This window comes from Penicillium pulvis (assembly GCF_028828015.1).
Source record: "Penicillium pulvis strain IBT 33274 chromosome Unknown contig_10_segment0_segment0, whole genome shotgun sequence".
Lineage (NCBI taxonomy): Eukaryota > Fungi > Ascomycota > Eurotiomycetes > Eurotiales > Aspergillaceae > Penicillium > Penicillium pulvis.
In genome coordinates this window covers 2339663-2362960 of record NW_026643071.1, presented here as the reverse complement: position 1 = coordinate 2362960, position 23298 = coordinate 2339663, and the positions used below count along the sequence as shown (strand labels likewise).

At 49.3% G+C, this 23298-nt stretch overlaps 9 protein-coding genes across 9 annotated transcripts; 4 read left to right on the top strand and 5 right to left on the bottom strand.

Moving 5' to 3' along the window:
* Nucleotides 1–2162: 2162 nt before the first annotated feature.
* N7503_000905 (FAD-dependent oxidoreductase) lies at nt 2163–3471 on the top strand (the record flags this gene model as incomplete). Its single annotated transcript, XM_057060466.1, has 2 exons — nt 2163–2696; nt 2755–3471. 2 exons carry the CDS (start codon nt 2163–2165, stop codon nt 3469–3471), a joined length of 1251 nt encoding a protein of 416 aa, XP_056927389.1.
* A 329-nt stretch (nt 3472–3800) lies between these two features.
* On the top strand, nt 3801–4311 carry N7503_000904 (uncharacterized protein; the record flags this gene model as incomplete). The annotated part of the gene is made up of 3 exons (XM_057060465.1): nt 3801–3965; nt 4042–4145; nt 4224–4311. 3 exons carry the CDS (start codon nt 3801–3803, stop codon nt 4309–4311), a joined length of 357 nt encoding a protein of 118 aa, XP_056927388.1.
* Nucleotides 4312–4538: 227 nt separating this feature from the next.
* On the top strand, nt 4539–6503 carry N7503_000903 (DUF4246 domain-containing protein; the record flags this gene model as incomplete). The annotated part of the gene is made up of 1 exon (XM_057060464.1): nt 4539–6503. The coding sequence occupies one exon, from the start codon at nt 4539–4541 to the stop codon at nt 6501–6503; it is 1965 nt and encodes a 654-aa protein (XP_056927387.1).
* Nucleotides 6504–7960: 1457 nt separating this feature from the next.
* On the top strand, nt 7961–8797 carry N7503_000902 (uncharacterized protein; the record flags this gene model as incomplete). Its single annotated transcript, XM_057060463.1, has 1 exon — nt 7961–8797. One exon carries the CDS (start codon nt 7961–7963, stop codon nt 8795–8797), a length of 837 nt encoding a protein of 278 aa, XP_056927386.1.
* Nucleotides 8798–9060: 263 nt separating this feature from the next.
* Nucleotides 9061–10165, bottom strand: N7503_000901 (uncharacterized protein; the record flags this gene model as incomplete). The annotated part of the gene is given in 4 exon segments (XM_057060462.1): nt 9061–9300; nt 9364–9616; nt 9673–9952; nt 9964–10165. The coding sequence occupies 4 exon segments, from the start codon at nt 10163–10165 to the stop codon at nt 9061–9063; spliced, it is 975 nt and encodes a 324-aa protein (XP_056927385.1).
* A 398-nt stretch (nt 10166–10563) lies between these two features.
* N7503_000900 (phosphoribosylaminoimidazolecarboxamide formyltransferase/IMP cyclohydrolase) lies at nt 10564–12557 on the bottom strand (the record flags this gene model as incomplete). Its single annotated transcript, XM_057060461.1, has 4 exons — nt 10564–10719; nt 10776–12261; nt 12340–12466; nt 12542–12557. The coding sequence occupies 4 exons, from the start codon at nt 12555–12557 to the stop codon at nt 10564–10566; spliced, it is 1785 nt and encodes a 594-aa protein (XP_056927384.1).
* An 823-nt stretch (nt 12558–13380) lies between these two features.
* N7503_000899 (INSIG family protein) lies at nt 13381–14559 on the bottom strand (the record flags this gene model as incomplete). Its single annotated transcript, XM_057060460.1, has 2 exons — nt 13381–13749; nt 13822–14559. The coding sequence occupies 2 exons, from the start codon at nt 14557–14559 to the stop codon at nt 13381–13383; spliced, it is 1107 nt and encodes a 368-aa protein (XP_056927383.1).
* Nucleotides 14560–16945: 2386 nt separating this feature from the next.
* On the bottom strand, nt 16946–19526 carry N7503_000898 (uncharacterized protein; the record flags this gene model as incomplete). The annotated part of the gene is made up of 4 exons (XM_057060459.1): nt 18867–19526; nt 18261–18800; nt 18155–18208; nt 16946–18081 (listed from the first exon to the last, which is right to left on the bottom strand). Exons 1-4 carry the CDS (start codon nt 19297–19299, stop codon nt 16946–16948), a joined length of 2163 nt encoding a protein of 720 aa, XP_056927382.1. The 5' UTR covers nt 19300–19526.
* Nucleotides 19527–20947: 1421 nt separating this feature from the next.
* On the bottom strand, nt 20948–23092 carry N7503_000897 (DEAD/DEAH box helicase; the record flags this gene model as incomplete). Its single annotated transcript, XM_057060458.1, has 3 exons — nt 20948–22710; nt 22777–22847; nt 22911–23092. 3 exons carry the CDS (start codon nt 23090–23092, stop codon nt 20948–20950), a joined length of 2016 nt encoding a protein of 671 aa, XP_056927381.1.
* Between the last annotated feature and the right edge of the window lie 206 nt (nt 23093–23298).

The following is a 23298-nucleotide window of genomic DNA, read 5'->3' as shown; positions in this document are numbered from 1 at the left end:
TGAAATACCTCAAAGCTAATATTTCTTGGTTGGTATAAGAGATCCACCTGCGGGATCGATAACCCTGACGATCAACGAATTATTGAAAGTCATTACTCCACCCAAGCCATTACACACGATGCAATTGACACTTGGACTGGTGTCACGCCGAGCGCTGTCCGGCCACTTATATCCAATCCTTTTATCGCATCCGGGTTCATTAATAGATACAAGACGATATGACCAAAAATCAGATAGCTTATGCTGGTGGAAATCTTGTAAGTGAGGGTTCTATTCTTTGGCTTTATGCTGGGCTTTCTTTTTCGTCTAGCCATCCCATAGAAACATAGCCATTCCTTCGACGTATAGGCCAGGCTTTTCAGCGCGGGGCTCATAGAGGGCGTCAAGCATGATAGGTGCGATACTTCATTTTTGGCTAATAGAGACTCAACGGGGATCTAACACTACCGAATAACCATAAGCTCTTATGGTTATTAGTGATATAGTAATCAATCAAGGGTACTAGATTGATATTAGAATAGCTGATATCGGAAGAGAGGCTCGTGAACGACAGAAATCACTAGGCGTTGGCGCATATCAGGATGCATCGTTCCATAGATCGACCATTTGATTTTGTTGAAAGTCATATTCATAATAGCCAATAGAATGATCGAGCCTCATGTTTCTAGGCTTACTATAACGATAGACTTAATATTAGTGATACGTTACGGCTTACGGCTTACGTCATTGGCTACTAAAAGGCTACTATTGAGCTCCGTCATAAAAAAAAAAGGCTCTGATAGCTAGTTGTGGCGGCGGTCGAATAAAAAAGTCAAAACTTAATCGCATCATGCACTGCTCACATTCGCATTTCTATTCATATATATCTGCTTCACGTCTATGTAACTTAATCTTCCTTGATCAAAGATATCTTTTCTACTACTATTGCGGTAGGTGACTGTGCAGAATCTGTTCCACTTCTGTCTGTAGCTAACTTACTTATTGGGGTTAGACCATGGGTTATCCCTCGGTGAATGAGGAAAGCTTGATCGACATAGGAAAACATAGATATTACCCCACGGTACTGAGAAACGTGATCCTCGCCAAGCGCGTAATCTGTGAAACAGTACAGCGCGAAGAAGCGATGCGACATAAGATCAACGCGTTACAGAAGGCCGCAAACATAGAGTCTAATGATACTGAGCTCCAAGTGCTATATCACCGCCAAGAACATGAACTTTTCCCATCAGAAATTATGATTGATAGGATTTTGAAGGCAAATTATGATCGGATGCGGGACAAGAGTACATGCTTTATGCGAGAGGAGCTGATTCGGGAATGTTCTGATCTTGGTGGTTGCTGCAGTCGCAATTGTGGATGCTGTGCAAAGAGACACATGTCTAACAGGAATAAAGGGGGAGGTCATTGCACCACAATGTGCTGGTGTTGCTCCACCTATAGAGGCTTCGAAACTTCCACAAAAAGATAAAGATGATATGAGAGAAGCCTTCATCAAGGCGTTTCAAGGTCCGAATGGGGTTCCTTATCTTTCAAGAACGACAAATTCGTTCTTTTGCCCACCAAAGTCTAAATTCTGGTTGGGATGATTTTCAAGGTTGAACAGGACTCTGCGGAGAAGGCTTGACCAAAATCGACAACTGGTTAATCTGCTTTGCTCTATCGTCGCTGACGAAGAAATATTTTTTCCACTTTTTTGTCCCAAGTACTTCATAGAGAACGTAGGATCTACGGACCTGTGGACTGCCTTGTTGGGCTCAGCCTCACTTAGGCATTCCAAGCTATGGGGCAGATAGGGCTATATCTCGGGAATTTCTAATCCCCGAATGTTTCCCCTATGTAGTAGCTGACGGGGATTACTAACTCCCGAAGCACTCAACATCAGATATTAAACACCGACAATTGAAAAATCAGCAGTTGAAGACCTATTTTGTACGCCCTAAAAGCCGAGGAGCATAAGCAGCATGTTAAAAGTACATATAAAGACGCGGTGTAAGCCCCAGGTCTAATTACCTCCATTTGTCTTCCGACTCCACCACAAGCGGACAAAAGTATAGCTTCCCAAGTTTCATTTTCACCAGCAGAGTATGCACCAAACAAGCAGACGCCTTGTCAGCGCCCTCCGCTCCATTCAAAAAGCTCCATCAAGACACTTCCACACCACAATGGCACCCTCCAAACCAGCCCCAATAGCCATTGTAGGCGGCGGACCCTGCGGCCTAACATTCGCACGACTCCTCGAACGCGCCGAAATTGATTATACAGTCTTTGAACGCGATGAAGGTCCCGAAACAACAACTCGTTTCCAAGGTGGAACGCTAGACCTTACAGTCGAAGGCGGGCAAGCAGCCCTCAAACTCGCAGGTCTATCGTCTGGCTTTGAGAAGCTGGCTCGTCGAGACGCGACGACGATCTTGATGCAGGATTCGCAAGGACAGAATCGCATTTCTGCTGGCGAGGGCAATGATCGTCCCGAAATTGATCGGTTGCAGTTGCGCAAATTGTTGTTGGGTTCTATTCCTGAGAATCGAGTGAGATGGGGTAAGGTGCTTGGTAGTGTTGAGCGTGGACTGTCGTCTGGGGGTGATGGTCCTGCCTCGGCGGCGGATTGGATACTCCGTTTCAACGATGGATCGAGTGAGAGCGGATTCAGACTTATTGTTGGGTCTGATGGGGCGTGGAGTAAGGTGCGACAATTGGTGAGTCTGTTGTGTTCACTGTCAACTTGATAGACCCAGTGCTAACGAGTTGGTATAGATCACTCCTGCGAAGCCCCAGTACTCGGGCAAGATGTTCATCGAGGGCCGGATATCACAAGACAATCCGCAATACGGCGCTGCGCTCGAGATGGTCGGTGCCGGGAACTCGATTGCCATGGGTGCTGGTCTAGCATTGTGTGTCCAGCAAATGTCTGACCGGTCGTACCGCGTGTACATGGGCGTTGAGACACCCGAGACATTCACACAACCTGGTGGTGAGGCTGATGTGAACGATATGGCCAAGGCGCGGGAAACGATGAACAGACTTTATGCGAACTGGGCTCCGCACCTTCGGGCCTTTGTGGCGGATGCTGAAGGACCCTGGCGTCCTTGGCCTCTTTATCGACTCGACAAGGACCTCTTCTTGCCTGCCGCGTTGAGACACGGAGAGATGGGCGAGAAGTTTTGGACCCGCACGCCGGGGGTTGTGGTACTCGGCGATGCAGCGCATGTGACGACACCGAATGGAGAGGGTGTGAACCATGCTATGATGGATGCTAAGGTGCTGTTCGAGCACATCATGACTGAGTTGGGTGGTAAAGGCGACGGGTATTATGCACAGGATGATGCTGCGGCATTGGAGCGTGCCATTGTTGCTTATGAAGCTGACATGCGCCCCCGGGCGTATGAAAGTATTCTGGATAGTTTGAGTTTTGAAAACGTGATGTATAAGGAAGATGGTGTGTTGCAAATTATGACGATGTTTGGGGAGTGAAACGAGTATTTACCTGAGCAAATAGCTGCACCCCCGGCCGCGTGATGCTAAGCAGCCCTCGCCCATTTGTCGCCCGGGCGTAATCACTCATTTGTATTTCAGCATAAGCATATAACGTATTTCACAAGCGAGCGGGCCACACGGTCGGCCGGGCCACCCCAACCAAAACGCGTCAATTAATCTAACTATCTATCTTCAACCAGCCACCATGCCACCAATTCGCTCCCAAAAGCGTCAGAAATTGATAGAACAAGAAGGACGTATCTTGCTTGCTATCCAAGCTATCAAAAAGCAAGAAAAATTGTCAATTCGCGAAGCAGCAAAGATATATGATATCCCACGTACGACTTTATAAGCACGTATCAACGGACGTCAAAGACTCAAAACCGCGTCGAATTACGCGCAAATTCGTTCAAATTGACCGAAATCGAGGAGAATTCATTAAAGAAATAGATAATCTCTATAGATATACGTGGAGCGGCACCCCGACCCGAGTAAGTATAAGATATGGCTAATCTTTTACTCGTAACGCGTGGAATAACCCCGATTTAGACCGTTTGTGTTAACTAGTTCTCGAACTATATTAAATGGCACCTAGAAATCTATATACGATATTTAAGATATTATAATTATGAACGCGCTAAATACGAGGATCTAAAGATCATTAAAGAATAGTTTAATCTAGTCTAGAAGGTTATATAAGAGAACGGGATTAGTTAGTGCCTTGCTAAGTAAGCCATAGATACAGTTAGCGTCTACGCCAAGACCGGGAGATCCCAAGGGTCCTGTACAGGCCCTGTATTAGAATTACCACTCGCTTGGCCTACTCGATCCGAGTAATCCCCCTTTAGACTTAGACTCTTACAGCTCTCACTTTGTCTCCTCCTCCCTCTCTCGTTTCCGCCGCTTCCGAACTCTCATAGCAGTATGCTCATATTGATACCTATCACTCTTTCGGAATGATCACCGTCTTCCAACGGATCCGTTTTCATCCTCAACTACTTGGTCGAGCTAGAACAACCCAATTGTCTTTCTCTTCATCTCGCTGTTACTCGGGGATGATAAAGATGAGCCCTGCACATATTGAGTTGGACAACAGCGGCACCGGCCCCTTGCGAGTCCCTGGTTTCAGTGGTGTACCTATATTCTATGAGCATTCAAAAGATAATCGCTTTGCCCATGGAATTGTCGATTGGAGACAAACTCCCCAGTTATTTCTAAGAGAGCTTTGCATGCTGCAGTTTATATTGTATGTCACGGAACAGCCAGACTGGGGAAACAAGCACGAAGATCCGCAGACACTGGAAGAATGGCATCAGCACGCCGTTTCGGTCTTTGATCTCGATGAACCCTCATGGCAGTGGTGTGTAAAGGAGTTGCGAGATAAAGCGTCTGATTTCAAACGCACAGGCTATGTTGCAGTGTTTGATGCAGACTCGCGAGTCATCAAATCTCAAGTTCATGACCATCTTCTCAAAGAGCTTCGCGAATCGATGTCGCCGCTTTTTTCGGAGTCGAGATCTGTTTCGTCTTTTACATCGGGTGATTCTCATATGAGTGATTCTGAGAGTCTGGTTCGAGTTGTGGTTGACCCTTTTATGTATCCTCTCATTTACGGGCGCACTCAAGTCCTTACCGCCGGGGGCAAAGTTGATATGGAGAGACCTGAGTCCTGGAGACTATCGCAGTCCCAGATTGCCCCAATTCCTGAGAAACCACACGACAAACAGGAAGAGATGCATCTCGAAGAGAGAAAAAGAAGAGCCCGAAAGGATAGCCGGTATGTTGGAAAGCGAAAATACTGGTCCACTACCTTTCAATATCTTCCCTGTGAGGTTTCTCTGAATAAGCAAGGAGGAGCTAAAATTACCTCATATATCAATGGTGTGCATCCAAAGGAAAGGCGCATATATAAAGCGCTCGAAGGGCTTATTTCGGCCGCCATCCAACCGTGGAACGAAATGCTTATCCGTGGAGATCAAGGTCGGACACCAATTCGAATCAGAACCTATGACTTCCAAGTGGAAGGTAGTGTTTGGTATCCTAAGTTATACTATCTCCTGAACAACGCCAGGAACAAACGAACACCGCCCATCTCAGAAGAAGAATGGCCTGACGTTCGATCACGAGTAAGAGAATATCTTGATCTCCCTGAGCCTGAGAAGCGGGACCGCATATGGCCCGATACTGGGTATCATGATATTCTCGCTAGTATGCAGCCATGGCAATGGAACTCTTCTGAAGAGCTGGAAAAATTGATCATCGCGAAGTATAACCGGTTGTATTCCGTGAAAGGTGTTGAGCCGGGAATATCCTTCACATACGATGAATGGAAGACTGGTGAAAATACAGGCCACGCGATCATGCCCAAATGGAGTGACCCTAAGTGGAGTGACCCTGATAAGCCTGAAACTCTTTCAATTCCAGATCCAGATCACCAGTACTACTCGATATCTCTGCAAGATCAATTTGAGGGCCTACAGATCATAGTTCGAGTGTCAGCTATTGAGCTCACCGCAGAAAAGCCTTTGTATGGTGGTGATTCCTATCACAACGTCGCTGGTATCCTCAATGATCATATCGTTTCTGCAGCCGTATGTTACTTAGATATGGACAATATCAAAGATGCAAAGGTTTCATTCCAACAAGAGACGCTGATCGATAGCTATGATTTCAACATTTCGGAATATACGGCCATGGATCGGCTTTTTGATGTTCCTGAGTGGTCATGCGATGACGATCATCCTTGCTACCCGGATGCTCTACAGACCATGGGGTCTATCCCGATTTCACAGAATGGGCAGTTTCTTGCTTGGCCGAATACACTGCGGTCTAAGGCCGAGCCTTTGAGTCTCGCAGATCCATTGCGGCCAGGGTACCTTCGATTTGCGACTTTGTGGCTGGTAGACCCGCATTATCGAATTTGCTCAACTCAGAATGTGCCCCCCCCAGGACCGAAGCTGGGTCGAGACATCACCATCAATGGAAAACACACGGAAGGACGATTCAATGACATTCATGCAGGCTATTGAGGTTCGAGACCAAATGAGGCAGGAGCGAGACAAAATTTGCAAGGATCTTCTTAAACGTGGAATTAGGCAGCACACATATTCAGAAGATTACCTTATTTGAACATAGCCGAGCACAAGAGGCTGATTGTAGCAGCTAGAATTCCAATATGTCTAACATTGATATGTCTCACATTGAAGGAACATACCAATCCCTTCTGAGAAATTCGAGCACGATGGAAAGCAATAATATAGATACAGATTCAGATTTGAATACAGTAGAGAAGTCCTGATCATACATATCTCAAAGACACCAACATTTGAGCCGCCATCCGACACCTATCCCGTATGCAAGATCATCTAGAAAATACAAAGGGGCAAGGAAGGGGGAAGGGGAAAGAAGTCTTACATTCGTTCGCTTATCTTAAAAAAAGAAAGAAAAGATATTAACCAAGTCTCCCATGGCCCAGCGGGTTAGTCGGCAGGTTCAAACTGCAGGGTAACCGTCTCCCGGTTTAAAATCCTAGGCCGACTCTAGATCCAAGCCGAAAGGCAGGATGAGACGTACAAGGTCAGAGTCCGCGTCCACTGTAGGGGCAGTGGGCAGTTGGGGTAGCTTCTGGCACACAGAGGGGGGCGCCACTGGCTGCGCGAATGGCTCACGGAAGACTGGTACTAATCTTTGGAACAACAATTCGAAACAGCATTCGAATAATTTTTTTTTTTTTGGTTAATTAGAAAAGAACATCAACTTGTTATTGTTGGTGCTTGACGTGCTTGATTATATTAGAAGTTTCAAGGTTGATTGATGAGGCTTTTGGGATCCCAGGGTGAGGACATTGCTGATGTTTGGAGAAGTACCTCAACGCCATGAAAAAGTGCCGTTAAGCCTTAATTTTGTATGGTTGTAATTGCAAGATCCCTGTTTCGATTCCTGGCAAGACTTTATCTTTACTACAAGCAAGTATCGAATATATTGGAGTAGCCACATACCGATTGTTCAACTTCCAGGAAGCAACAGGCCCGAGTTCCTGTTTTCTGCTCCTTTCAAAGGCCACAAGGTACTATAGGCATGTATCTACAATTTGTGCACCTCATTTCCCCGACCAACCACCAGAAACATTTCAATAGACTATTGCTGCTTCTGATTGCTACATTCATCTTGGTTTCGATAGTTAAGAAGCATAGTTGAGCATTTCACCAGTTTTTCAGATCAAGACAGTAGAAGGTCAACTTGATACCGAACATAAACTTGTCGAAGCAGGATCGAGGCACTTGATAACTCTATGTATAACATTTTCTCCAGTCAGAAATTATCTCCATACGTAAGTACACAGTACTCCCATATAAACCTCATTCCCTCAAAACATCAACAAACCATCCACATCAACCATCCACATCAACCATCCATCTCCAACCAAACAACCACTCCACTATCAACAACCAATATTTCACCAATAATCATGTCTCCAACGAACGCAATGAATGCAATGGAATCAGACCTCCAAAACGAAACAATCGAAAAAGAAATCGACAAAATCCAAACCGCAATCCAAAATCTCGACATCAAAATCCTCCGCGAAACCCATAAACTCGACCGCTACAAGGTCCGCAAAAACAAACGCATCAACAAGTTCCAAACGAGAATAGCCCTGAAGCATACCCAGATCTCTGCTCTAGCAGAAAAACAACTTCTTTCAAATCCAACTTCACCTTTCTCGACCTCAACCTTAGCCTCAGCCTCAGCCTCAGCCTCTACTTCCCTCACAGCCAACGCAAAAGACAAAGGAAAAAGCAAAGCCAAACCCAAACACGAAGTCGAAGAAGAAGACGAATACACATCCCTCCTCATATCCCCAAACTGGGACACCCGCGATCCCAAAAAACTAGTGACATGGCAACTAGAACGCCACATAAACTGGGCAACCCCAAACCCACCCTGGAATAGCCGTGCATCCCTCCACAGAATCCTAGATCTACGCACCGCGGCCGAACTACAAGATGGTCACCCACCTGGTCAAGGAAACACAATGCTCGAACGCAAATACTGTCGTGTGGATCCGGGTGAAGATGTTTGGGGTAAGCCCGCTGCGGCTTTACTTGTTCATGTGATGCGTGCTTATAAGGATCCTAATGGATGGATGTTGAGGGAGTTGCCGAGGATGTTGCTTGTTAAGATGGAGGGGTGGTTCTTTGGGTTGAGTGAGAGGGAGAGGGAGGAGTTGCCGGGGGATGCGAATGATTGGGAAGGTTTACCGGAGGATGTTGCTATTGCGTGGAATCAGGCTCTTGGGGTTGGGAATTTTATTTGGGAGTAGATCTCTCAATTTAACGTGAGTGGGATCAACTTCGATGAATACTTTCAAATATTTTTTTTATTGGCCTTCAGTGTGGTAACGTTATTTGCATTAGTGCCTGATTTCATGTGGTCTTATGAGAATTCAATGCTACACATTGAGGGTTAAGGGCTGGTCAAATGCCGCAGTTTTGACCAGCAAAGGCAATCAAGAATCCTGTCACCTACCCAAAGCCAAGCAGAAGTAGTCAGTCACCCCAAGGTGAAAAGACGTAGTGTCGATGGCTATTTCAACTGCATAGTCGCAATAGGGTCCACCAGGGAATTAATTGCAGGATTTGGCTTCTCCCATCGAGCCACTTCGGCTAGCTGGCTTATCATATAGCGCAAGAAAAGTTCAACCGGTGCTTTTTTGTCATCTGCAAAACTCCATAGTGGGGAACATTGCAGAACTAAATGCTGTCCATGTAAAGAAGCCTGAATTATTCTTCCGTGCTTTTCTCCTGTGTAGGAAAGGACCAAGAGCTACAGAAAGAAAAACCGTCAGTAAAGCCTTGGATGTGATAAAGTTAAATGTTCATTACTAACCGGATGTAGGGGATGGCTACAGAATGGTCTATGGAGTGTCCGGATAACCATGATGCCCAGGATAGCTTGCATTTCATGTAGAGTAAGGCAGTTCTTGGCGTTGTTTGCCGGAACATCTGAGGTAAGGGTTATGATTGCATGTGGGTTAGGTAGGCTCTCATTACAATCCTCGAAGATATTGTGGATACGCCATTCAACCCGTTCAGGATTACCTCCCTCGATTGTTGGAGGATCACCACTCGTGCCTTTTGTCCTAGTAACAGTCAAGACCTTAAATAGAACCCCGATATAAGGAAAGGGCACACTTACCGACGACGATGTATAGATCCAAGAGAGAAGAGAGAATAGCCTTCGGGTAGTCCGATTCGATAACACTTCAGATGGGCCTCGATATGTCGATGTGTATTTCTAGCATGGTCTTGCCACTCGTCCGGCCCATAAAGCCCATTAGCTGACTTGTAAGTGGCTCTCGCAGCCTCGTTCTTTATCCCTGTTTCCTCTTCCATTTGTATCATGGAAGTGACTTCGGGGCGACCGGACAGCTGGGGAATGGTCTTGGGGGGAATTATAGCAGCCATCTGCACAATGTCTAGTGGATACTTTTGGAGGACTCTTTCGGGGTAAGGACGAAAGAAACATGAATCAAATTGTAAGGCACCATCATCCAAGACGTTGGGGTAAAGGACTTGAATTCCCAGGCCTTGGAGATCACCAGGGAGAAAAACCAGGGCATAGACCTCCCGAATTTTTGATAGAGGTGCTTGACAGCCTCATAGCGTCTGATCTGGCTTTGTGTATCCATTGCAACGTTTGTCAAAATTTAGGATTCAAAACGGGAGAACGGGAGTAAGGACTCAATCTTGGTTATGTGGGTTTCTAAAGAATAGGGAATACGCGGAAGGTCGGCAGCCAACTAAATATGCATGGATTCCATAATCAAACAACGGCAGTGACGATTTCGTGACTCAATAATCCAATTCGCTTATTTTGTGGAAAGGAACGTTCGTAGGTACATTCCTAAGCTAGTCCGTATAAGCAACCATCTACCGAGGACTACTCCATTTACAGATCAACAAGTATATAGAACATATGTAAATTTTAATCATAAACAAGAAAGCTATCATCATCATAACCAGATATCTCTTTTTGTGTTGAACTCCCGAAATACCGTACAGACGCCTCTATCCATCCTAGAACACTCTAGTGGTGGAACAGACGGACGCCCTGCTCAACAAAGGTAATACCCAGCTTCTCGGCAGTCTCGAAGACGGGGGTATCGTTCTGGCTACCAGTGGGGGCGGCAATGTACTTGACACCGGAGCGGGCAGCGCGGAAGACGTTGTCAATGAAGGGGAACTATAAAGTGGTTAGTAATTCAAATTCAAGGATGGTAGTGAAAATGGAAAACTCACGAAAGCGTCGGAAGAGACGGCGACCTCACCCAGCTTCTGCAGCCAGGCCTCACGCTCCTCCTGGGTGAAGGGAGCGGGAACCTCCTCGAAGACACGCTCGTACTCAATGGTCTCGGCCTCGCTGCGGGGAGTCTGACCGGAGCAGAGCAGGTCAATGGCGTTGCTCTTGTCGGCACGCTTGGTGCCCTGCTTCCACTTGATACCGATGACACGGTCGTGGAAGCGCATCCACCAGTTGTCGGCCTTGTCACCGGCAAGACGGGTGCAGTGAATACGGCTCTGCTGACCAGCACCGAGACCGATGATCTGGCCGTTCAAGGCGTAGCAGACGGAGTTCGACTGAGTGTACTTGAGGGCAATGGTGGCGACGGTCAAGTCGCGGAGCGCAGCCTCGGGAAGGGCCTTGAGCTCCTTGGGGGTGATGATGTTGTTGAAGGTCTTGCTGGGCGAGATAACGACGTCGTTGCGGTGCTGGGTCAGCTGGACACCGTACAGGGTGCGGGTCTCCTCGGGGGAGGGGGTGTAGTTCTCATCCATCTGGAGGACGAGGTACTTGCCACCCTTCTTCTTGGAGAGGATGGCGAGGGCCTCGGGCTCGTAGCCAGCGGCGATAACACCGTCGGACACCTCACGGGAGATGATCTTGGCGGTGGGGGTATCGACGATGTCGCTCAGGGCGAGGATGTCACCGAAGCTGGACATGCGGTCGGCACCACGGGCACGGGCGTAAGCCTGGGCGAGACCGGAGGTCTCGATGTCCTTGATGTCGTCGACCATGTAGACCTTGCGCTCCTTCTCGGTGAGGGGAACACCAATGGCAGCACCGGCGGGGGAAACGTGCTTGAAGCTAGCGGCGGCGGGGAAGCCGAGAGCCTGCTTCAGCTCCTTAACCAGAGGCCAGGCGTTGAGGGCATCCAGAAGGTTGACGTAGCCGGGGGAACCGTTCAGCACCTTGAAGGGCAGCTTGCCCTGGGGCATGAAGGCAGAGGCGGGCTTCTGGTGGGGGTTGGTGCCGTAGCGCAAAGAAAGCTGCTGCACACCGCTGCCGGCGTACTCCTTGCGGAAGAAAGCAGAGATGGCAGTGTCGTAGTCGGCAGTCTGCTCGAAGGCCTTCAGGGCGTACTGCTTGCGGCTGGCCTCAGTGATCTGGCCAGCAGCGAGCTCCTGGAGGAACTCGGAGTAGTCCTTGGGGTCGGACAGGATGGTAACGCGCTTGTGGTTCTTGGCCGCAGCGCGGAGCAGAGTCACACCACCGATATCAATCTCCTCAACGGCCTCGTCGATGGTGACGTTGACCTTGGCGACGGTCTCCTTGAAGGGGTACAGGTTGCAGACAACAAAGTCGACCTTGGAGATCTTCTGCTCGGCGAGGTCCTTCTCGTCGGATTCGATGTCACGGGCAAGGATACCACCGTGGACAGCGGGGTGGAGGGTCTTGACACGGCCACCGAGCATCTCGGGGGCGTGAGTGATGGCAGAGACGTCCCTATAGAAGATTCGTTAGTATTGGAGTCATGCAATTTATACTGATTGCTCATCTTGGAGCATCTCTGGAAGGACTCACTCAACGGGGAATCCGGCCTCACGAATCATCTTAGCGGTACCGCCAGACGCAAGAAGACGGACATTCTGCTGGTTCAGACCCTTGGCAAGGTCAAGCAGTCCAGTCTTGTCATAGACGGAGATAATAGCTATATCAAAGCGCAATTGAAAAAATCAGCCACTAGACCCTCAATCCGGGGAATGTATCAAGGCCAAGCGCCTACCGGACTTTTGAGACATGATGTCGACACTAGAAACGAAAGGTCAGCAAACGCAAGACTAATTCCAATAAAACTTCAATGAAGCTTCCAATCAATCCAATCTATTTGAAAATGTGTTCCCACGTACCTAAATCCAAGCGTACAGGTATATAACAGCTTGAACGAGGGTGGAAAAAAGAAACAATTTGTCCCGCCGCGGGGTCTTTTTTCATGGCCGCAATCGGACGGCGAATTACAGTACGCCCGTATAGATACGTAATATACGCAATAAAAGCTCCACGAGCAGTATTGGACAAAAGCCAATCAGAGAAGACGCTGACTCATTGTAGCTGGTCATCACGTGACCCCTGGGCACTTCAAAAGCAAATTTTGCGCGCGCGCTTTCCTCTTCTTTTTCTTTTCTTCTTCATGAACAACGCAAAAAATCACCTTCTTTCAAAAGCGTTCCTACGAGGATTCGTCTCATGAAGTATGGAAATCGTATAAAGAATGGAGACCGAGTGTACGCACAGTGTTGATCTTGGGTGCAGTGCCTGCCTGACCTACGGGTCTCATGGAAGGAACTGCAATGATCGACTCTACAAATCTCTCAACACTCTTGACCTTTTTTTTGAGGTCGTAGAATATCTGTCTTAATGCTGGCATGATGACTGTATGAGTGGAATATATTATAAATATTATAATTCGAGCTATTTTCTATTACAATTCTATTTGCCTTTGTGCCATATGAAAGAAATTTTCTGTATAAGCATTTTCACATAGCAAGTATTTCCTTAGACAAGCGCACTTTGTTCAACGGATGGAAAAGCTAGCAACTGTCAACAAAGTTTTCCTGATCTGCTTCACGACTTCAGGACGTCTCTGCCAGTGGCTCCGATCGCGAGCTGGCGACCAATGTTGCCAAAACACACGCAGGCGCAGAAAATCACACTAGCGACCCAGGTGCGGACAGCAATGCTCTCCTGGGTAATGCCTGCTCCCAATGAATTCTCCCATCCAGTTCCGTTGAGGAAAGTAGTGCCCACCGATGGGCCAGTGGATGCCGGGATGAGTTCGGGCTTCAGGCCCAGGACAACGCTCATGCCAGCGAGGCCGACAGTAGTGGCAAGCAAGAAACCAGTCTGGGTGCGATCAATCAAGTACCACAAGACAGGGTTTGCGAGGGCGAGGGTGAGCGAGGCTTGAGTCGTAGATTCCCAGGGGAGGCGCCGCTAAATTTTCAGAAAAAAAAAAAATCAACATCCGTCAAAATAAACAAACGAGTCTTGTAGCACAGTACTTACCATGGCAAAAGCAATTCCAACAAATGCACCAACACTGCGAGCAACAGCCACCCACGAAGGAGTGCGATCCTCGCTCTCGACACTGCGTGCGCGCTTCGACTGCTCCTCGCGCACCGACTCTGTATCCCGCCAGCTATCCAGCCAGGGGAGCACATTGCCCAACGCAATACCCGCCATTCCCCAAAGGCCCAAGTACTGCCACGAATCGTAATAATGGACATTCTCCAGCTTGACAGGTGTAATCCAGTGGTTGTCATGCAAATGCACCGTAATAACCCCGTAGACAATGCCGAATCCGAACAGCAAGGCACTGCTCATCACCTGCGGCAAGATGACACCCCGAAACATTCCATGACTGAGTCGCGAGCGTGTGCGCCGCAAAGCAAACGGGCGAGGCTCAATGGCAGATTTCAAAGCTTCACTCTGTGACGGCTCTGGTGGGAACTCTGCTGCAGGAGAATTGGCCTCCGTGCCCCAGGGGCTGGACTCATCACGCAGGCTATCGAATGCGGTGGGCTGATAGATACCGTAGAGGGTCGAGGATGTCAGGTTCAGAATTGAGCCAGTGCGACTCACGCTTGTGGAAGCTGACTCCTGAAAGTTGGGGTTGACACCGAGGGGATTCAGTAGGTCTGGGTTGGAGGGTTCGGCGGGTGTCGGGGGGCCAGAGGAGTCATTGGAAGGAATTTCGAATGCGCGACGAGGGCGTGGCCGCAGAATGCGAGGTTGTTCCACCATCGTGTACGGGTGGTCTAAATTGGTGTTCGTGTGACGGAAGACGGTTCGAATGGGGAAAGGGAGGTTTGGTAAACTTTAAGTTCCTGGGTGGTATCAGAGCCTCCGAAGGTCGGAGACCGTTGTATTTGAATTCCGTATGCAGCTTTCTAGCGTTGAGAGGAGGAATTCTTCAGGAATGATGGAATGACTGAAAATTGAGTGGTGAGACACGCCTGAAGAACTATTAGCGAAATTTCTCGATGGCGACTCCACCGCAGAGACCAGTTGCCCCCTTGAGTTGCTTACCAAAGTACTCAGTAATATAAAATTATCTTAATTTCTGAGTAAATGAACAATGGGACTGTGTGGAATAAACAAGATCAAGAAGTGAATAGATCAAAATGTTGAGGATACGTCAAGAGGATCTTTGGACCCTTTTAGTCGTTGAGCCTTAAACCTTAGGAATCCACTAGACGCCGTTGGCTAGAAATTCCCAGGACTCTGCAGCTTCGATCTGATTTGCTTTTGGGTATGAAGTGGGGAATTCACTGTTCGGCTCCCGCGATGCTGTCAATGACGTTGGTTCCAAGGTTCAAGTTCAGAGATATACAAGTATATCACAAAGTGTAATTGGAAAGAAGAGAAAGTAGAAGGGAAGACGAGTACAAAAGAGAGGGGAATGTTGAAAAGAGGGGCCATCACATGTGTTGTGGCAAGCTCTCCACAACTCGGAGCTTTATTACGAGGTCATACAATCTCGGGCAACACAGACCCTCCGGTGCAATGCTGGGCGCGTCGTAAAACATGGGGTTGCCCGCTGCAATACGACACAGTCTTCACTTAGACCACTCAGACCCCGTCGCTACTGTGCACTTGAACCAAAGACGTACATCTCCTACACCGATCACTCCACCAATGGTGGGGCGTGGCTAAAACTGCTGGAGTAGTTGAGGTCATACTGGGGCTTGTGGCTCGGGGCTGTCTCGGGGCGATCATTCCCGTTGCCAAAACTAAAGTGGCGAGATACCTACTGTTTTGCTGTTACTGAGAACTAGAAAACGGGCTGGATTGTTGCAGATATTCAAGATTCATGCCCAGGTCGATTGTCGGTGCATCGATTGATCCGTTGACATTCTCATACCTATGTATATATACTTCCAAGGTCGAGCCCTGAAGAGGCACCAGTATAAGCAAGATATGTACAAAGGACTACACGACCAGGTGGACAATATACCTAGGTATATTACTAAATGCACACCCTTTTACCAACCTAACTTTCCTCTATTTTAATCAAGCAGAAGGCTAGAGAATTAGGATATATAAACTTACATGTGTGATTATTACTCCTAAGCTTTCTTTCTATTCTACACCATATTGGCATGACTCCGGCCCCTCTATAAATCGCATTGAGGACTCTATTCTGATCAGGGTTAGCTTCGGACTTTGCGGCTAAAGTTTGCTAAACAAAATCTCGAGATAATGGAGAGAAAGATGCCATAACAGTTGCAGGACTCTCGGTGAGACACGTTCGGCTGCTGTGGCTTGTTTGCGGCATTCGGCATTCACCGCAGAATTAGAGGCCGCATACATCGAACACCAGAGAGCATAAAGCAAGTTTCGTTCATGACAGCCCAGTGATCACTCGACTGGCCTTTCGGGTTGTCAATGAAGCTCTCCATGCTCTGTGAAACGGTTCTTGGGCTCCTATGGACACCGAAGACTGAGGCAAAATGACTGGAGACCCGTCCTGACCTAAGGGCCCACATTCAAAAAATCACCCCCAAATAAACATTGAGTTTCCGAGCCGCTCACCTCCGTAGGTAGTCGTCAAATGATGCCCCAGCATGTGCAGCCGATTTTGTGTGGTCCCAGGTGGTCTCGCGGAACTCGTACATCTCGGCATCATATCCCCAATATAACGCTTTATCACCCGGTTATCCAACTATACCGGCTCTGTCCTTGGATCCTTGGAGGGGTTTGTCTTGGACGCAATCGGCTTAGCCCCAGTAAAGAGCTTGTTGGGCTTCTGACGGTTTACCCCGGACTCTAACCATTTCTCGGTCGTCACGATTCTGGTACCGTGGCGGGACTGAACCGTTCCAGAGAAGCATAGTAAGCTACATTCTTCATGACATGATTTATATTTAGGGGTAGCAATTGGCAACTTTTTAATATACACTGCCTATAGATAGATAGGATGCGAATATGATGTCAAGAATAAACGAGTAACAATCCTTTTGATGTATTGGGGCTCTCTCGCCCAAGTGTACAGTGCAGGGGATCAAGTACAGCACAAAAACAAGCCCTATATTAACCAGAATAATCACAGTTGACCCCGAAGTAAATCCCAAAACATTGAAAACACTAGAACGTCATAACACAGATGAAATTGATATCCAAATCCTCCTTAATCTTCCATGGCGTCCCCACGAGGTTCACCAGTCCCGGGAACGGGGGACGAGCTGTGGTGTCGTGCATAGCCATTGGGGCCGTCATAAGCAGATGAGATCTCATCGCCATCAACTGCATCATCGTCGTCTCCAGAGTCATCTGAGGAATCTCCGTCAGCGGGAGAGCCAATTCGTTGCGCTCCATCCTCCTCGCCAGAGGCTTCTCCCAGCAGCTCACGGTCGAGGTCATCCAGTTCCCCATCCACCTCTTCGTCACCACCAGCATACTCGCCTGCAAGTCCGCTGCTAATACCCTTGGGGCGCGCAGCAGACTTCTTGGCGGTTCCGGGGGTAGATGTAGGACCGGTGGACTTGCGCTTCGCGGCGGCACCACCACGAGAAGGACGAGGACGAGACCGAATGCTCGCAGCCCGAAGATCAGCCTCAAGAGCGGCCTTGGTCCGCTGTCTGTCCTCACGTTCCTTCTGGCGGTCCTTCTTTGGTCCATTGGCGTCCTCATAGTCCCAGCGATCAAGACGTCGAGTGGCCTTGCGGACAACAGAGAGGAAGAAATTTGCGCACTCGCCATAGTCATCCTCAGCCTGGGGATTCGGAAGCAGACCTCCCTTGCCCCACGAACCCTCTTCATCCTCTGTATCGTATCCTTCCGGTAAGCTTTGAAGAAGTCGGCCATATCGAGCAAATGGAATTTCGCTGTTGCGCTTGGCACTCAACACACGATATGCATTGCTTCGCCGTTTCGCAAGCAAGTATTCAATCCGCTGTCGACGGTTCTGCTCCACAGCAATCTGGTGCTGCGTCAAAGGACGCGGTCGACGGCTGGTGGACTGAGTTAGCAAAGGCTCAGGAATGAAGCGGTCCATGAGTCCAGAGCCAGAAGGGGCAGGGGAAGCGTTGGGTGTCTGTTCCATCCTAGTTTTCAAGATGAGGCGCTGATGGCCCAATGCCTGGCTGCTGATGGTTTCTCGTTTAACTTGTTTGTTGCGTGGTCGAGATGACCCTGGTGTTAATTCGTCATCATCGTCATCCAAGCTTCGTTTAGCAGATGGATGGAGGGGCGTAGACATGGCTGAATTACGGCCTCCTAAGCCAGAGTAGTCTCCTGCAAAGGATTCTTCATCGAAGCCGTACTCTGTAGAATGGATGTCACAAACGGTCAGAATTTCTCCAATGAATGTAGCACAAGATTGACCAAAGTAACATACCTTTTTTGGGGCGCTTTACAACCCTGGGAAGAGGCTCGTCTTCTTCAAGAATGCCTATGAATTGTGTCAGCATATTTGAGTAAACCGCAAAGGAAACAATACTCACGTTTGCGTTCTAGTCTCTTCGTTTCTCCATATTCCAGCTCCTCTGGTGTATCTACGTTTTCCTCATTGGCTTGCTCTTCCGTCAAGCTGTCGAATACAGGCACTTTCAAAGGCAAGCCCTCAGCTCCTTCGCCTTCCAGTCCGGGACCAAATGGATTGTTTAATGCAGCCTCGCGGCTGAAATCACTTTCCAAGTACCACCACATCAGCCACAAGAATGCTTTGGCTCGGCTTTTACTGCTCAACGTGGAGCGCATCACCAGATCGAAGAAGTCACGTGGAGGAAAGAAATGCGTCTCGGAAACCCTGGGTGCAAACTGTGCCAAAACGAAGATGAGGTTCACGGGGTTCGTTCGGGGTATAGCCATGCGCTTGATCTTCTCCAAAGAATTCGGTTGATCGACATCCTCCGAGGCGCCCTTCAGGATGGACTTCAGGCGCGGAGCGTCCTGCAGCTGTTTGTAGGCGTTTGTGTCCTGATGAGCTTGCAGCGAAGGAATGGAGTGGTAGGTTCGTAACTGAGCACGCATTTCAGGGAAGACTAGAGATAAGAGATGGAATTATCAGTTTTGCGATCAAGCAACAATGGTCCAAAATGAGAGCTTACAGTTGAGAGTGGTGTTCATGCGACCAAAATTGACCAACAAACAGACCATCGCCATGCTAATGGCTGCCGGCTTATCATTCTGCAGCTTATCCTTGAGGATTTTGCTCGTCTTGCTGCTCCTAGCCATGGCATCGATGTAGATGTCGGCAAAGTCCAGGTTCTTCTCGCCGTCGGGGTACCGCGTGAATACGGGTGTCTTATCTTCAAAAACGAGCTTGAGGAACTGGTACTGAATATCTTTGCGCCACAGCGGGATACCGTCTTCCTTCTTCAGATGTCGGATCTTATTGCCCGAGTACACGGAGCCGATCGTACCATTCGCCTGGCGTCTTGTGCCGACCGTCGCGCTGGCGGTTATACCATGGGACTGGTCGTCCGCGGTCTCGGACGGCGCGAGGGATTCGTCCATTGTGGGGGTTTCGACGTCGGCCATTATGAGGCGATGTTTGCGATCAAGGAGGGCGCCTTGTGCCAACTGTCCTAGGTCCGAAGGATCGAGGGTCCTGTGGTAATGTCGGCCCCCCTAGGAGGCGCGAGTAGATTAAAGAAGATGCGGAGGTATTGAAGAAATAGATTCGGGGAGGGAACGGAGATAGGATTGAAGAAAAAGGGATAAAGAACAAAGGAAAAAGCGTAAAGAAGGTGTGGATAGGAGGAAAGAAGAAGGGACGAATGAAGTATCCATTTGTGGTGAAGTGTGATAACTACCCGCATCCAGGATCCGCGTAACATGCCCGTGTACGGATTATGCCTTCTATGCCGACATTTCCAGTTTTATGATCAAAAGCATCGATTTTTCAGACTTTCTTAGACCATATGCTTATGAAACCATTCTCATGCTTGAATTATTCCCGTGGACGCTACAATTTAGAAAATAGATCAATACCCGGGAACATCAAATACACCAATATAGAAATATAACCGTCTACAACTCAGCACAATACAGAAAGACCTAGAGTACTACAGTACTACAAAAACTGAACATCGAAATACTTTTCAAATAGCATTGAACTAGGAGGGCTTTCCTTCTCGCGGTATCGAGATCTAAGGTCCCTCTGCTTTTCGTCATAACTTGAAACCATGCGAGAACCACATTCAGCGCCGACAGCGTCCCATCCCCGGATCCGAGAAAAATGATGCAGGAAAGGAAAACAAGAAATTTTGTTTTGGAAATCAGCCTCCACGGACCCCAGAGGACATGCACAGTGACAGGTCAGAACGCCATACAGAATGCAAAGAATCCCCATGCGGAATTCACCTGCCACGGACACCGATACAACACAAATAACCAGCCCGTTGAAGTGTACAACCATTCCATTAGCCCGGAGAAAGAGAAACGCGGGTTCTGAGTTTTGGAAAAGACGGAAGTGACCGCAGAACAAGACGCGGAAAGGAGTAAAAAGATACGCAAAGAACTGTCCGCCATAAGATACCGACGCTGTCAGACGTCTATGCTGCACATTCCGAAAATGCAGCCATAACAGCGCCGAGGTGATGCGATATAAGAAAAAGCACTTTTTCGAAGAGGTGAAGAAAGAAACTCTTCGCTCGGCGCGAACGCGTCATTCGAACGTAGTCCCCACAATTGGGAACGTTCGAACATAAGGGGTATCTGATGAGAGCGGACAAGAAAAAGACAACGCATTCTATCATGTTCATGCAATGCTGACCACCGGTTGCTCCAAACAAAAAAAGGTCAAGACTCAGAGCAACACAAGGAGATTGGGGATCAGAACTGCTCGAACGCGCCCCATGTCTAAACAAGGCCAGATTGAGAGCCCCGAAGAAATGGGAAGCAGATAAGGGATACAGGACAAAATAAAACCGTAAAACATAGCAGACGCATGAGCGAAACATGAAGAACAGAAATGGGCAAAATAATAGAGTCGGCATAAAAAAAAATCTAAAGCCACGATTAGGAGAGTCGTAGCAGTCATGACAAAGCCGTCCCTGAGAAACAGCTAAGAAGAAAAGAACCCAGGGTTCGTTTCTGATCGTACCCGTCAACGAGAGACAATAAAGAAATAAGGAAACTGGGGATCAATCAGACCCGACGGCCTCGTCATCAGACCACGACTGATTTACCACCAGGAAGAGGGGCCGGTAGGGCCAGACGGGTTGCCGTAGCTGCCGCCGCCGCCACCACCACCGTAGGCACCGCCGCCGTAGCTACCACCACCACCACCGCTGCCGCCGTAGGAGGGAGCAGCACCGCCGTAGCCGCCGCTGCTGCCACCGTAGGAGGAACCACCGCCGCCGTAGGCACTGCTGAAGTTGGCAGAAGGACCAGCACCGGCCATGCCACCGCCGAAGCGACGCACATCACGGGTAGCGTTGGAGGAGCCACGACCACGGCCACCACCACGACCGCCACGGCCGCCGAAGCCAGAGCCCTCACGAGCAATGCTCTCCAGGAAAGCAGGAACCTCCTGGTGAGCCTCCTTCAAGAGGTCAAGCAGGTCACGGACGACACCACGGTTGCCACGGTTGAAGAAGGCAGTGGCGATACCGGTGTTACCGGCACGACCGGTACGACCGATACGGTGGACGTAGTCGTCAATGTCGGTGGGAAGATCGTAGTTGATGACGTGGGTAACGTTGGGGATATCGAGACCACGGGCAGCAACGGCAGTAGCGACCAGGATGGGGCAACGAGCATTACGGAACATCTCCAGGGCACGCTCACGCTCGCGCTGGGTGCGGTCACCGTGAATGGCAGTAGCAGGGAAGCGCTGGTTGATGAGGAAGTCGGAGAGAGAGTCGGCCATGCGCTTAGTCTCGACGAAGATCAGGGTAAGACCGCTGGTACCGTGGGTGTGGAGAATGTCAAGCAGGACGGAGCGCTTGTCAGCATCCTCAACGTACTCAACCTTCTGAGTGATGTTCTCGGAGGTGGAACCAACACGACCAACCGAGAGGAAAATGTAGTCCTTCAGGAAGTCACGAGCAAGCATCTGGATGTCACGGGGGAAGGTGGCCGAGAACATGAGAGTCTGGCGGTCCTCAACACGGGGCATGTCCTCACCCTCGACAATACGGCGAATTTGGGGCTCGAAACCCATGTCCAACATGCGGTCAGCCTCGTCAAGAACAAGGTACTTGATGTTGATGAGGGAGATACGGCCACGCTCGATCAAGTCGACCAGACGACCGGGGGTGGCAACGAGCAGATCGCAACCACGCTCGATCTGGCGGAGCTGGGAGCCAATATCGGCGCCACCGTACACGACACAGGGACGGACCCACGAACGGTAGGCGAACTTGCGGGCCTCATCGAAAATCTGGGAGACCAGCTCACGAGTGGGAGCAAGGATGAGGGATGTGGGGTAGGCCTTGCGCTGGCGGCCGTAGCTGAACTGGCCAGAAGCCTGAGCAGGGACGGCGGAGGGGCCGTTCTGGAAGGCCTGGGAAAGGATGGGGAACAAGAAACCACCAGTCTTTCCGGAACCGGTCTGGGCACAGGCCATCAAATCACGGCCGTTCATGACAATGGGCACAGAGTACTTCTGCACAGGGGTAGGAGTGACATAGCTAGCCAGCTTAATGTTAGAGATGAGGTGGTCGTCAAGAGGGGGGTTGGTGAAGGTGTTGACAGGCTCGGGGACATCGTTACCCGAAGCCTCAACGGGGATATCGTCGTAGTTGGAGAAGTTGATTCCAGTTTGCTGCTTGGAGGGGTCGTTGGGAACACCGAAAAGCTCGCGCTCAACACGGGCGTTGGCAGGACCGGGGATGTGCTTGCCATCGCGCCACTGACCATCTCCGGAGCCACGAGGAGCGCTGCCACCACCACCACCACCACCACTGCTGTAGTTACCGCCGCCGCCGCTGTACGAGCCTTGTCCTGAGTATTCGTAAGCATGGGAATTGAAAGATCGGATTTCTCCTTGGGGTTTCAAGCTGCGATTACCGTTTGCGGGGCCGCGAGGGCTGAAGTCGGGAGCATTAGCGTTAGCCCAGTTACCACCACGAGGACCGTTGCTAAAGAAGCAACTTGGGTTAGATGATTGGGAGAGGGATGATAGGTGATTTGGGAAGTCATACCGAGGGCCACCGAAGCCGGGGCCGGGAGCTGGACCGGCGTCGGCCGCAGGAGCGTTACCACCTCGCGAGCGCAGGTGGGGAGGGATGTAGGCAGCGCGGCCAGTAGGGGGGTTGCTGGCTCCCTGGGGCGCGTGCTGAGATTCGTTAATGGAAAGGTTTCCCATCTGGAGACCGTCGGCCATATTTGCGGTTTTTGAAGGTAGTCTAATGGTTCCGAGTCAGTATACGTCGTTTTTTCTTCTCGGAGGTGTAGAGCAGTGTTGAATACGCAAAGGTATGCGCAAAGCTTTTTTTGAAGCTGCACCAAAAGATATATCGCGTCGATATTGCGGGAATCAAAAGCTGGAAAGAATATAATACCTTTAGAGAGAGAGAGAGATGGAGAAGA